Source organism: Monodelphis domestica, chromosome 7, assembly GCF_027887165.1.
Source record: "Monodelphis domestica isolate mMonDom1 chromosome 7, mMonDom1.pri, whole genome shotgun sequence".
Classification (NCBI taxonomy): Eukaryota; Metazoa; Chordata; class Mammalia; order Didelphimorphia; family Didelphidae; genus Monodelphis; species Monodelphis domestica.
The window spans coordinates 227,678,077-227,693,615 of NC_077233.1; the positions used below are offsets into that span (position 1 = coordinate 227,678,077).

At 40.6% G+C, this 15,539-nt stretch overlaps 1 protein-coding gene across 1 annotated transcript in view; it reads right to left on the reverse strand.

Moving 5' to 3' along the window:
• The window catches only part of BRI3 (brain protein I3), a 37,429-nt gene extending 23,614 nt beyond the window's left edge, over positions 1-13,815 (reverse strand). The window contains exons 1-2 of the mRNA XM_001377798.4: positions 13,060-13,815; positions 10,082-10,181 (exon numbers count right to left, since the gene is read on the reverse strand). Of these exons, the coding sequence (XP_001377835.1) occupies positions 10,082-10,181; positions 13,060-13,243 (284 nt within the window). The 5' untranslated portion in view covers positions 13,244-13,815. The remainder of the gene's footprint in view (positions 1-10,081; positions 10,182-13,059) is intronic.
• Positions 13,816-15,539: the final 1,724 nt, after the last annotated feature.

A 15,539-nucleotide genomic window follows, 5' to 3' on the forward strand; every position in this document is an offset into this window, starting at 1 on the left:
CCTGGGTTCAAACATTTCCCAGCTCTATGACCCTGGGCAAGTCACTTAACCACAATTGCCTAGCCCTTGCTGCTCTCCTGCCTCAGAACCAATTCTTGATAATGATTCTAAGGTGGAAGATAACAGTTTTATTAAAAAAGAGAGAGAGAGAGATAAAAAGGGGAAAAGGACCTATATGCATAAAAATACTTATAGCAGTTCTTTTTATAGAAGCAAAGACTGGGAAACCAAGAGGGTGCCCATCAACTGGAGAATAGCTGAACTAATTATGGTGTTTGTAAATGTAATGCAATATATATAAATATAATGCATTATATAACTGCACCAGAAGATGACAAAAGGTAAAGTTTCAGAGAAATGGAAAGACATAAATGGATACAGAGTGAGCAGAACCAAGAAAACAATTTATACTATTAACAGTATAAAGAAAAACAACTTTGAAAGACTTCAGAATTCTTCTGTTCAATACAATGACCTTTTAAAATAATAATAAAGGACTAATGAATACACATGCTTCCTCACCTCTTCACAGAAAGGTGATGAACTCAAGATGCAAAATAAGATATACATTTTTGTTCATAGCCAATGTGGGGATCTGTACTGCTGGACTATGCATATTTGTTTTAAAGGCTTTCTTTTTCTTTTCTTTCTAATGAGAGAAGGTAGGAAAATGAGATGGTTACGGCAACAAAAAGAAAAAAAAGTCATTGAGGAATTTTTTCTTTTTTTTTCAAATAAAAAAAGAGTAAAGAAGAAAAAAGCAGACAAGCAGGGCAACTTTGAAAGCTATGGGTTGAACTTCAGAAATCTTAAAAAACAAAAAGGAAATGGTCAAAATAGGTTAAAAACAAAGTATGGTATTGACATGCAACTCTTAATAGAATAAGGAGTCACTTAATATCCTAAAACTACTCAAAAATTTCTGCTCAGATGTCTCCCCCAAAGATCCCAGAAATCAATACACTAATCCCTTAAGAATGGAGGAAAAAGGCTCAGTTAGTTACTATACAACCTAAGGTAGATCAGAACTCTCATCCCTTTAAGGGATGAGGAAGACAATGGACCTTAACTACACAAGCAAGAGGTATTCTTGTTATTACTTGGATTACCCAGAAACATATTTCCTTCTAAAGGGAAAAGTCTGAAAGAAACTTTAGGCTAGAGAAATATTTATTAAAGATTTTCAGTTGAATTCAATAAATATTTTTATTTCAGCTTCCACGAAAGTGACTAGCCCAGGAGTGTTCAATTGTTTCATTCCTTTCTTCAACTCATCTGATAAATGAGGAAGCCCAGGGTCACACAGCCAGTGTCTTGGGTCAGATTTGAATTCAGGAAGTTGGGTTTTCCCTTCTACAGGCCTGGCACTCTATCCACTGTACCAGTTAGCTGCCCCCTGTCCCAGGATGGCAAAACCTGTATATGTCAAAGAATCTGAACCGAGTTCTTCCCCACTCTCTAGCCTCCCTCTATCAAGCTTCTTCCTCCAGTTCTTGATCTAGACCAATCCCACTACTAGTGGCTATCCCCAGCGACAAACACCTTCAAGGCTCTCCTAGGCTCTCTTCCCTCTTCATTTTATACTATGACACCTGGTTACCTCATCAGCTAGCCTGGGTTCAATGATCATCTCTGCAGATGATTCCCAGATCTATACCTCCAGCCCTAGTATCTCTCTCTCTCCTGAGATTCATATCAATAACTGCCTCTCAGATATCTTACACTGAATGTACCATAGATATCCCAAATTCAAGGTCTCTAAAACAGAGTTCCTGTATTCCTCATCCCCTCTTCTGAACTTTCTGAACATACTACCATCACCAACCTCCCAGACACCCCAGCTAGCAACCTCAGTTGTCTCTAGACTCTTCACCAATACTAAAAGGTCTATAGTCAAAATGGGTGCATGCCTGAATGTTTCCAATTCCATTTCAAAGCCAATCGAGACTATAATTGGATTACACAATTTCAAATTCTCATCACCTAAGATTTTCTCCATTATTGTGCAAATAAGGCTTGGCTAATATAATGTAACCATCTATACTCATAATGACTGTTCATTAATCATCTTTATTCTACTTTAGAGCATATTCTCCCTGAGGGCAAATGCCAGGACATTAACAACAACAACAACAAAATCAATTTATTCAAGTTCACCCTCCTAAAAGCATTCAGTAAATAAATATTCCCCAGAAAGCTCTCCAGAACAAGGGATGCCACTTCCCCAGGACTATCCATTCACCTGAAGATTTCTCTTCCTGATGACTTTAATTTCAAACTTCTCTAACGTCTCAATATAAAAAGAACAGTCAGAACTAGTCTGTGACTAGATAATGCAGAAGTATGGCTCCCAATAATATCAACTCATAAAGGGATATACTGGAATTGTAGGTTTGGAAAAGGAGGCAGTGAATACATGGACAATCTCCTGAGACCCTGGCCTCCACACATTAAAAAGAACAAGAGAAAGATAGGGCAGGCCTTCCTTCTTTGAAAGACTTATAAAAAAAGTCACGTGTATTAAGCTCCTACTATGTGCCAGGTAGCATGCCAAGCACTTCATACTTATTCTCTCATTTTACTCTCATGAAGACCCTGATTTTGGTGTCTTTATTCAATCATATCCAGCTTCATGACCCCACTTGGGGTTTTCTTTGCAAAGATCTTGGGAGTGGTTTGCCATTTCCTTTTCCAGTTCATTTTACAGATGAAGACACTGAGGCAAACTGGGTTAAGTGACTTGCCCAGGATCACACAGCTATGAAGTGTCTGGTGCTAGATTTGAACTTGGGTCTTCCTGATTCCAGGAAGGATGCTCTAGTCACATCTAGCCTGGAAAGTTATTTACACTTACTAAACATTTATTGACTGATAATCTTTAAATACTAATGGAGAGATACTATTACTATTTTCCAGCAATCAGTCCAATACAGAAGTGCCAACTATGGTGCCAAGTGCTAGAGATACAAAAAAGCAAAAGTCCATTCCTGCCCTCAAGGAGCTCACAAAATAATAGAGGGGACAACAAACAATACTGTATATACAAACAAGCTAGCTATAAGTAAAATTGGAAATAATAAAGATAGGGAAAGCACTAGAATTAAAAGGGGTTAAGGAAGGCTTCCTATAGAAAATGAGACTTTGCATCTGATTTCTGGCTGAATAATGTTTCCTATTACTACTACAAAAAAGAATCAGGTAGATAAGTATTTCTAATCAACAACATATTTTTAGGATTTTGTTCTGGAGGATGAACAGTATCACACTTAAATGAAGCCAAAGATGCCAGTAAAGGAGATAAGGAGGAAAATTCCAGGCAGGGATGGCAGCCAGTAAAATGTCCAGAGCTGAGAGATAGATGTCTCTCATGGAACAGGAGGAGACCAGAGTTACTGGATTAAAGAGCATTTTGGGGGGGAGAGGCAGGGGGTGGAATAAGTTTGTAAGACTGGAAAAACAAGAAGGGGCGAGGTTATGAAGGACTTAACACTAAACATAAGCCTTTATTTAATCCTGGGGCAAGAGGGAGCCACTGAAGTTTACTGAGTAGGGAATGTCACAATGGGACCTATACTCTAGGAAAATCATTCTGGTAGAATGGAGGATGGACTGGAGTGGGCAGAGAACTAAGGCCGACAGACCCATCAGCAGATTATTACAATAGTCCAGTAGTAAAGAGATGAGGGCCGACACCAGAGTGGTAGCACTGAGGACACCTGGGGAAAGGGGGATTGGAGAGAAGATGCAAAGGTGAAAATTACAGGCCTTGTAACAGATTGGATATTTGGGGGATGGAGAAGGGAGGTGACAGACAGTGGAGAGAGTCAAAGACAACACCTAGGTTTTGAGTCTGAGGAAACTGAGGCAGACAGAGGTTAGGTAACTAGCCCAAGATAACCAGCTAGTAAGTGTTTGAGGCTGAATTTGAACTCAGGTCTCCCTGACTCCAGGCCTGGGATTCTACCAACTAGGTTTCCAGCTACTTCTAAACCCACATAGGTGTGGACAGATTTAGATACAAACCCATGGAGAGAGTAATTGCATTAATAAGATACACAGACCCATTAAAATATAATTGCCAACAATTCAATGCCCCTTTTTGACTCAAGCATATAGAAAACTTAAAGAAATTAATATCTTATCACACAACAGAAACACACTGTGGTCCTCCTCATTGCAATTGGCACCTACATCAAGTCTCCTGGGTACACAAAGCCAAGTTCTTAACCCACACAATCACCTTAATCAAAAGCAATTTGCTTTATAAGGAACTAAATCAACTGTACAAAAAATCAAGTCATTCCCCAATTGATAAATGGGCAAGGGACATGAATACGTCATTTTCAGAAAAAGAAATCCAAACTATTAATAAGCACATGAAAAAGTGTTCTAAATCTCTTATAATCAGAGAGATGCAAATAAAAACAACTCTGAGGTATCACCTCACACCTAGCAGATTGGCTAACATGATAGCAAAGGAAAGTAATGAATGCTGGAGGGGATGGCAAAGTGGGGACACTAATGTATTGCTGGTGGAGTTGTGAATTGATCCAACCATTCTGGAGGGCAATTTGGAACTATGCCCAAAGGGTGATAAAAGACTGTCTGCCCTTTGATCCAGCCATAGCACTGCTGGGTTTGTACTCCAAAGAGATAATAAGGAAAATTACATGTACAAAAATATTCATAGCTGCGCTCTTTGTGGTGGCAAAAAATTGGAAAATGAGGGGATGCCCTTCAATTGGGGAATGGCTGAGCAAATTGTGGTATATGTTGTGTATATATTATATACTATTATATATATACACACACACACACTATAGTATACTATGTATACTATTGTGCAAAAAGGAATAATAAAGTGGGGGAATTCCATGGGAACTAGAATGACCTCCAGGAAGTGATGCAGAGTGAGAGGAGCAGAACCAGGAGAACACTGATGATAGAGACCGATACACTGTGGTACAATCGAATGTAATGGACTTCTCTACTAGTAGGGATTCAATGATCCAGGACTAATCAGAGGGACTAATGAGAAAGAACGCTATCCACATCCAGAGGAAGAACTGTGGGAGTAGAAACACAGAAGAAAAACAACTGCTTGATCACATTGGTTGATAGGGCTGACTGGAAAGTAGACTCTAAAGGATCACCCTAATGCAAATATTAATAATATGGAAATGGATCTTGATCAATAAACCCAATGGAATTGTACAGGATACAGGAAGGGGGTGGGGTAAGGGGAGGGAAAGAACATGAGTCTTGTAACCATGGGAAAATATTCAAAATCATCTAAATAAAATTTTTTAAAGTAAATAAATTTTAAGAAAAAAAGAAAAAATTTAAAAAAGCAATTTGCCTACCTCCCTTAAATATTAGGTGCTACCATAAATACTTTTTAACTCTGTATCTGTATTTACTAATAATACCTGACATACTAGATAGTTTTTTTTAAAAGATGCCTCCATAATGTTGCATCTGATTTCTGATTGAATAACATTATCTACCATTAGTACTGCAAAAAAAGAGCCAGGGAGATAGAGATTTCTTATCAACAACATATTTTTAGGATTTGTTCAAGAGAATGAAAGATGTCACAGGCTACAATATAAAGTGATGTGGGATTTCCCATTTTTCTCCAAATGAATAGAATAGTTTCTTTCCAAAAGTCATCAACACCCATTGTGATAGATAGGTAACTTTCCTCAACCACAACATTTAGATTCCCTTTTGCATTCAATTGGAAATGGGTCAGGAATATTTCCTAAACACAGCTCACCAGAATATATTTCCTCATTTTAATCAAAAATTTACATTTCAATCAAAAACTTATGATGTTTTGAAGAGAATGAGAACTATTTTCTACAGAGTATTCTAGAGCTTTCTGAGATGTCTAGGTGAATCTGAAAGAAAGAACATATAGTTTTGACTAAAATATTAACATCTATTAAATTCTCTACAATAAAGTGCAAATAACTAGAATCATACAATGATTCCTAGTACAATCTAAGAAACATACTGAGCTCAACCAAAAAAAATATTAGGTGGGAACAATGATTAAAATATTCCTGGAAGGCATTGATAATTTCAAATAAATGGAATGGGTATTTGCACACTATACATGAGACACTGTGCTAGATACTTTGGAAATACAAAAATACATGGTTCCTGCCTTCAAGAAGGGGAGGGACACAATGGATAGAGCTCCAGGCCTGAAGTTGAGAGGACTTGGGTTCAAATTTAAGCTCAGACACATCTTGGTTGTATGATCCTGGATATGTCAATTAACTTCATTTGCCTAGCTGTTGCCATTCTTCTGTCTTGGAAGTGATATTAAGACAGATGGTAAGGGTTTAATAAAAAAAAAAGAAAGAGAAGAGAAGAAAAATAAGATAGAAACATAAATAAATATAAAATAATTCAGGAAAAAAATCTTTAACATACCTATCTTACTGGCAAAGTTAACATAAAAGGAATAAGATAAATGTTAGAGGAGATACATTAAAAATAAGCATATTTTAATGTATTGTTGGTGGAGCTGTACTCCAGTCATTCTGGGAAACAATTTGGAACTATACCCCAAAAGTCACTAAATTGTGCCCTGATTCAGCTATACCACTGCTAGGTCCATACACCAAAGAGATCAAAGAAAGAGAAAAAGAATCCACAAATACAAAAATATTTTTATAGAAGTTCTTTTTGTGGTAGCAAAGAACTGAAAACTAAGGGGGTATCATATATCATCTGGGAAATGACTGAACATTTAAACTATGGTATATTATTAAATGGAATGCTATTATACCATAAGAAATTATGAAAGATAGTAACAAAAACCTGAGGAAAACTTGTAAAAACTGATACAGAGTAAAGGGAGCAAAATCAAATCAAATCAAATCAAATAAACAATTTCCAGAAAAACAATGTGGTAAAGACAAGCTACTTTGAACAACTTAAGAACTCTGGTCAAGGGGATCAACAGATTACACATGTTATCCATCTCTTGACAAAGAAGTAATGGACTCTTAGATGCAGAAACAAATTTTTGGATGTAACCAATGTGAGAACTAGGAATCTAGGTGTCACAGTAAACAGAGTGCCAGGTCTGGAGGAAGGAAGACCAAAGTTCAAATCCAGTCTCAGACAATGATGACAATTACTAAGGAAGTCATTTAATTCTGTTTTCTTAGTTTCTTCATTTGTAAAATGAACTTGGGGGAAAAATGACAAACCACTTCAACATCTTTGCAGCTAGGTGGCACAGTGAATAGATTTCCAGGACTGGAGTCAAGAAGACCTGGGTTCAGGTGGCAGCTGGGTAGATCAGTGGATTGAGAGCCAGGCCTAGAGACAGGAGGTCATAGGTTCAAATCTGACCTCAACTGGGCAAGTCATTTGACCCCCATTGCCTAGCCCATACCACTCTTCTGCCTTGGAACCAATAATCGGTTCCAAGACAGAAGGTAAGAGTTTAAAAAAAAAAAAAAGACCTGGGTTCAAATCTGATCTCAAACACTTACTATTTGAACCTGGGCAAGTCACTTTACCCTATTTGCCTCATTTGATTTTGTTTTCCTTTTTTTCCTCCATAATTTAGAGGAGGGGGTGGAATTTGATGAATGAGTTAAGAAAATAAATACTTTAACTGAAAATAAATTTTAAAGATAAAAAGTATTCAAAGAAGTAAAGACTTAATTCCAACTGGTACACAAAAGACTTTATAGAAGTAGCATCCATACTAAGAAGGTAAATAAAAGATACAGCATCAGAGCAGAAGAAAAAAGATAATCCAGAGAGAGGAAAAGTACATACAAATGAAGACAGAACAATGTAAGCATGTTCAAGTAAGCATGCTAGACAAAAGATATTTGTCTAACATATAGGTTATATGTGTTTAGGAAAAGAATGGAAGATAAGGCTGTCAATTAATAAACAGTTGATAGAGCCTCAAATCTGGCACTGAAGAATTTGGAAATGATTTCTATAAGGAAGGAAAGTAATTGGAGGTTTTTGAGCGAAGGAGTAACGTGATCATAATCATGCTTTAGAAAGGTTACCATATAGAATGGATTATGGGATAGGGATTGGGACTTGGAAAGACCAGTTAGGAGAATAATTTAATTGCAAAAGATTAACAAAAGTCTCGATTGAGAAAGCAATGAAGACATAAAGGAGGAAAGAGATATGGCAATGGCAAAATTCATTGAAAAAGTGGTGGTATCAACAAATATAAGAAATTCAAGAGAACAAATTGATGGAGGCAAGGAAAGAAGATGAGCACCCTTTGAAAAATGCCAAGATGCCCCCTGGCTATTTCTACCTGGCTATTCTGTCAAGCATCAGAAATGTGTGTGTGAACCTCATACCTACTAGTTATAGCTGTAATCAATAACTAAGCAGATGAGTTTTTCTAGGGGGAAAAAACAAAGAGATGAAAAGACAGGACAAAATTAAAGGAAGTATAAGAGGAATCATTAAAGGGAGACTAGAGTAACAGTCAGAAATGCAAAAGGAAAAAGATCCAAGGGGTGTCAAAGAAGACAAGGGATAAAAATTCAAAGAAAGGGTCTTAGAGGACCCTAGACTTCAAGCTAGAAGGCACCTGAGAAGTCATTGGATCTAGCTCCTTCATTTTACAGAGGAGGATATTGAGGCCCAGTGAGCTTAAATGACTTTTCCAGTATCACACAGGGAGTGAATGGTAGAACCTGAAATCAGGAGTTTGAGTTTGAGTACCAGTTCCTATACTTACTAACATATCACCCTACACAAGTCACTTGGACTTGTCTGATTCTGTTCTTTTCTCTGTAGAATACACATGATCTAGCACTGCTTGCCTCTCAGGGGTATGGGGAAGAAAGCACTGTCAACCTTGAAAGTTTATCTTCATGGGAAATATTATTAAGAATAAATCACAGAGATATATAAAAAAAAAAATTCAAGGAAAGGGAAATCAAATCAAATAAGGCCTGAGAAAGTCCTGTTAGCCTTGGTGAAAAGGAGAGCAATGCCTACTTCTAAAAGAGTTGTTTCACTAGATTGTTGAGGGTAAGAAGAACAAATGCAAGTGGTGGAAGGAATGGGTGTTGAGGAAGCAGCAACAGAAACTCTACGTAAGTTAGAAAATTAATGGAAAGTCAAGAAGAATATTTGAAAAGGGAAGAAAATAACAATCACCTGAGTATATTTTTAGGCAGAGAAGTCAGTGGAGTGAGAGGCATTTTGCAATAAAGAGAAAGGATCGAAATTCCAAAGAAAAGATGGATTAACAACATGCAAATGAGTAAACCTTGGAAAGGAAGAGTGGCACTTAAAAGATGGATGTAGAAAATGTAATGTTGAGATGAAGAGAAAGAACTTAAAGGAGCTTATATTAGATGATCTGTATCTTCTCAAAAAAGGCCAGATCATCAAGTGAAATTAAGAGAATAGGGGTAGGCATGGAAGAAAGTAACCATCTCAACTGTTCCTTGGACTACAAATTAATTATAACCTCTTCTACTAATAATTTCCAAAAAAAATTAAGATGTCTAATTGCATTTATCCTCCTATGCCTCAAATTTGGTCTTTTAGGTTTCCTGCACAGTGTTTTAATTAGGTTTAGCCAACAATACATCAATAAGGGGGAGCCAGGTAGCTAGGTGGATTCAGAGCCAGACCTATAGATGAGAGGTAATACATTCAAATCTGGCCTCAAACACTTCCTATCTGGGTGACCCTGAGCAAGTCACCAATTGCCTAGCACTTACTATTCTTTTGCCTTGGAATCAATATTTAGTATCAATAATAAGGCAGAAGGGTGTTGTTGGTTTTTTTAAGTGGGATTTGAGCAAAGTTCTGAAAGAAGAAAAAGGTGGAGATAAATAGGAAAAGCATTTCAGGAATGGAGGACTCTTTAGGGTCCAGAGATAGAACATCATTTTCAAAGACTAGCAAGAAAACCAGTGCCACTGGATCACAAATTACACAGAAGGAAGAAAAGTGTAAGAAAGCTAGACAGGTAGGAAGGAGACTTATGTAAAACAAGAAGTCACTCTCTTTAAAAAATAATAACAATAATTCGGTGTAGATAGAGCTACCATACCTGCATGCTGGACAGCCTCCGACGACTACTATGGTACTGACAGGCTGAACCATACCTTGTTGTGGAATGTTGTAGGGCCGAGGTGCATATGAAGCCCGACCTGTCCAGGAACAAGCATCACATCCAAAGAAAGGGAAGAGGAAAGGGGGAAAAATGATTATTTCATAAAACTCAAATACAAAGAACCAAAAAAAAAATTCTCCTACCCTTATTTGAGGGAAAAAAAAGACAAGTTTCCCAAAGAAAGATGTCTTACAACATACACATGGTACAATATCTCACTAATAAAAAACTAAAACCACAGGTAGAAATCACCTGTCTTTTTATAATATTCATCACCAAATCTAAAGATAGCTGAGTTTAAGTCTGTAATAATTAATATTTAATTGTAAGGAAAAGAATCTAAAACAAAATGGTAATAACTTAAATTTGTATCTTGATTTAAGATGTATGAAACCATTTCCCTCACATTTCTGGATAAGATGGTACAAAGATCATTCCACTAATTAGTACAAAAAAAAAGAATGACCTAAGTTTCAGGTGCACTCCAGCATATGCATCTGAACCAGTAACCAGCTTTCTTTGAGCTGGCTAACTCATTTTTTTAAAAGTATATGTAAAAAGGACAGCTAGCTAGCACAGTATAGAGTACCAGGCCTGTGGTTGGGAGGACCTAGGTTCAAATCTGAACCTAGACACCTCCTCCTTGCTGTGTGACCCTGGGCAAGTCACTTAACTGCCTCATCCTTACTGCTCTTCAACCTCAGAGTCTAGACTAGATTCTAAAACATAAGGTAAGGGTTTTAAGAATAAAAAAATAATAAAGTATATCCGAGTTACTGAAGCACAACTGAATCCCCCTAGGTACTGTTTTTTAAAAAAGGTTCACTTTAGTTAGCTTCAAAAACCATTTATCACAATTTTAACCAGTAGCCTGACAATTAGCTTATATTTGCATTCAAATGGTGATAGGATGTGTCAGTAGAGCTTACCAGTTCGACTTCAGGTTCACTTTTCAAGTTAAACAGTAACCTGAGTATTAAAAACAAGGTGAAGAAAGAGGAAGGGAGCCACCTCCAAAAGAGCACTTTAGTTAAAAGCCTTGGACTGAGACAACACTAGTAATTTCACTAGCTAACTCACTCACCTTAGAGGACTTGAAAATGTACCCAAATTCTCTAGGCAGAGTAAAGAAAGGGAGGTAGAAAGTTAAATAAATATTCTTATAGAAGAACACATGCCAGAAAAGAACAAGTATTTATTCCCTTCTCACCAAAGAGAGACAGAACCAAAGCATCAGGTCATACAACCATGCTGAAATTACAAACCCAATACTCAAATAAAGTTAGCATGCTTTCTAATCCTTTAAAACAGTTACCATATTAAGCAAAGCTTCTACTAAAGCCCTGCTCTGAGAGTGGCATGGGAAGTGACCTTGGTTATCTAAGGCTGCCAGGAGAGCACAAGCTCTGTCTGGCAGGTCCTTCCAAGCTGGAAAGGCTGGGTTAACAGGCTGTCCTCGAAGGAACAGCCCAGCTAAGTTTGGAATGGCTTATCATCAGAAGATTGGCCACTAGGTAAAATTTTTTTCCAGTCACAGCAGCTTATAAAGGCCATCAACTACACCAGGACATAAAGATGAAATCTGCTGCAAGTGGAGCAAGTACCTGCACAAAAGACACTGGAGATTCTTGTACCTGGCAAATGCCAGCTTTCAATGACCCACCACACAGATCAGAACCAACACAAATACTAACTAAAATCCCCAGAAGCCAATAAACTTAACTCCAAACAACAATTTCATCCTCCTCTCCACCAAAACAGTATGCTAGAAGTGCAAAGGAAGATAAAGTGCAAAGAACTGAATGGGGCTTCCCTCCTTTTCTGTGAAGTGAAGCAGGAGTAGATTGGTGGCAGAGCGAACAAATAACAAGGAGAACCCACAACCTGGATCTGTCCCTTAGAGAGTTCACCATACTGGAGGAGTTTTTCCAAGAGCTCCGGGACTCCCAGTCCCAGAGACAAAGAGGGAAGGAAAACAGAAGGCACAGGCCAAAACCACGTTAAGGAGGAAATAGTTGTTAACTCTAATCTAATTCCAAGTGTTTCAAAAGTGAAACACCTCATCCTAAACCCAAGGACCCAGGCTGGTTTCTCAATATTTCTTTAGAACTGTTATGAATAATTCCTGCACTAGCAAAGGAGGCAGATATTCTTTCTACAAGCCAATGGTGTTATTCATATTTGCTAATAAATAATTCCCACCCGAAACAAATGACTTCAGCAATCCAGAATTCGTTACTAGCACTGAACGAGGTCTGCAATCTTTAATCAAATTAAACTATCTTTTGCCACCTCAATACATAGAAGTGAGCACACCACAAACCAAAAATAAGTCAGCTCTGGTAAGATGAGGGTGCATTCTAGGCACTGGTGACTGGGCAGCTGCTACCTACTCAGGAATAAGGAGCATAATTCCAAGGGCTTGTTTGTATCATCCCCAAAATGTTTCAAAGTTTCTTCCCTAAACAGCCTGTCCCCCGGTGTGGAAAGCTTCCAGGCAAGGAGTTCTGGCCTCAGGCACCCAAGCTCCCAGCAGTTCTGTGAGGACAGGGACAAATGCTGCTGGGAGGCAGAGAGGACTAGCAACTTAAGAAGAATCAAAAGAGGAAACTTTGAAGCCTCAATATCTCCGAAGGGAAGAAAAAGAGAAGAGAGGGGTTGAAGTTACCTTTTAAAAAAAACACATATTTCCGATTTTTCATGCGTCCCTGGGCTTCCAGGCAGACGCCTAACACCACCAGTATAAAATAAATCACACTCTCCTCCTCCTCCCAGAGACCCCTCGGCATCCCTCGACGCCCAACTAGGACCCCACCCATTCTAGAGGAAGGGGGGGCTCGGAAGATCGAAAACTTTGCTGCCCCGCACCCAAAGCCCGGGGCTACATCCCTGGCATTGCAAGGAAAGGAACCCACCTGCAACGTTGTAAGGGTAGGGCGGCGGGGGCTGGAAGCCGGGTTGGAAGCCTGGCTGGAGTCCAGGCTGGGTAGGGGCGACCGGGATGGCCCCGTAGTTATGCCGCCCGTAAGCGTAGTCGCTCTGGCTGGCCTCCAGGTTGTAGGCAGGGGGTCTCTCCTGCAGCAGAGGCTTATCATCCATGGTGAGATAAGGGGAGGGGGTGCGGAAACAGAGCAATGAAGGGGAAAGAGGTGGCAAAAAAGTGCAGAAGCGGCCAGCAAGCCCCTCGGCTTCTTCCTCCTCCTCCTGGGTTCGAACCTCTTAACTTCGAAGCGGCCGGAGGCAGCTGCAAAGGGAAAGCCCGGACGCCACTCCCCCCGTCCCCTGCCCCCAGGCCAGAGCAGGGGATTCCCTCCTCCTGTTCTTTGGTCGCCCTCCCCACAACGAAGCAGTGCTGCCAGGGGCAAAGCCTAGTGGCTAGGCAGGCACGCGCGCAAGAGCAGGCGTGGCGCGCGGGGCGCGGGGGCTGAGGCGGAGAGGGCGGAGAGGACCCGAGCCCTTCGAACTCCGGAGGCCGGGGTGAGGGGTAGCAGAGGGTGCAGAGAGGAGGGGGAGTGGCGCGCGCGTGAGCGCGTGCTCTCTCGCCCGGGTTAGGATAGGCAGAGCTGGAGTGCGCGCGAGGTGCTCGCTCCCACCCCTCCCACCCCAGAGTCGAAGTGCTCGATCTGCCTCTACCGCTCCCGCTTCCCGAGCGGGTCACAAGACTGAGGGTCACGTGGCGCTGCTCCCCGCCGCGGTGACTCGCCCGCCGAGGGGGGGAGGGGGAATGGGGGCGGGAGCAAAGAAGGAGAGTCTTAAAGGAGCCGAACCTTCTGCCAGCCACTACCTCTGACCCCCTCCACCTGTTGCTTTGCTCTGTAATAGGGGGACAGAGGGGGAGGGGGAAGGGGGTCATCCTCAGATCACCACTCCGGCCGCTGGGAATATACACATTCACTTTCTCCCGCTGGACCCACCTAGCCTTTCATTCAACTCAAACCTCAAATTATCTGCCTATGCCCTCTGCAGCTCCTTGGGGGGGTTGGGGGGGAGGAGGGGGAGGGCAGTCTTCAGGTACGCCTAACCTAAGCACCTGTGTGGGTTAATCCTGCATACAATCCTACCCACCTCCCGGCCAGTGGAGAAGTTGTATCCCCATTCTGGTCCCTGAATACTCCACGTGGAGGCCAACTCCTAGAGGACCTCCATTCCATTCTCTCCCCACATAGATAAGTGGATTCCCAGACTCGGGGTGGGACTACTGCCTTTAGGGGTCCCCCACGTGCTTTTTTTTCTATACCAATCTTTATACTTATTCACGCTTTTGATAAAGATGCCAGTTAGTGAAATTATTACAATCCTAAAAGTAACTACTACACAGACAGACCCCCACACCCTTCCTATCCACATAGACTGGCATCCCGGGCCAGTCCTTACACATGCTGCAACCCACTCAGAAGCCTGCTTCCAGAGGGGCACCATTCCATTCTCTTGCCATGTGGAAACAAGTTCATCCCTAGGCCTAAGATGAGGCCGTGCCCTTCCTTCCACCACATCCCACCTAGCCCTACATCTATACTGGCTTTGTTCTATAGAAAACTTAGGTCCTTTTATTAAGTAGAACTTTCAACATAATATTTTAGGATAATATTGCATGCAACTATTACCCTGTATGTCTTCTGAAGCAGTTGTGTAATTGGATTGTGATTATTAATGTGCTCTCCTATTGTAAACTTCAAAGAAAAAGCTTGCTGAATTTTTCCCATTTCAGATTTTTTAATAGATTGTTTTCAAAGTGTCAGTTTTAAATTAAAGCTCCATATTTTCCTATTACCCAAAAAACTCCTTACATACATTGCAAAGCATTGCACTCAGTCATCCTCCACCCAACCATAAGTAGACTCCTTATAGGGTTCCCATCCTCAACAAGTATGCACACTTGCACACACACAAACATCCCAAGTGATGGCTAACTCCCAGAGAAGCTCCATTCCCTCCACACAAATACACACACACACACACACACACACCATTCCCTGTCGAGGGCTGAGGATATCTCTTTAGAGAATCCCAATCTCACCGCATACAGATTAAAAAAAAAAACTCTAGGTGGCTGACTCCCAGAGGAGTTCCATTCTTTCCCCACACACAATCACCTTCCTGGGCCAGTGTGGAAGCTCTCCGAGGATCCCTATACCCACCCTCCCTACAGAGACATGCCCTACAAAGCACAAGACACACTCCATGGGTGACTGACTCCCAGTCTGCATTCCCTCTCCCTACCACTCCACATACAAACCCAATCAGACTCTTAAGGCTAGCCCTCCCCCAATCTCCATTCCCACCCCAAGCCCATGAAAGTGTCCCTGGAGTTTCATATTTTCATTCACCCCATACATGGATGAATACAAAATACATATATCAGACTCTAAAGGATCACCCAAGTGCAAATATCAAT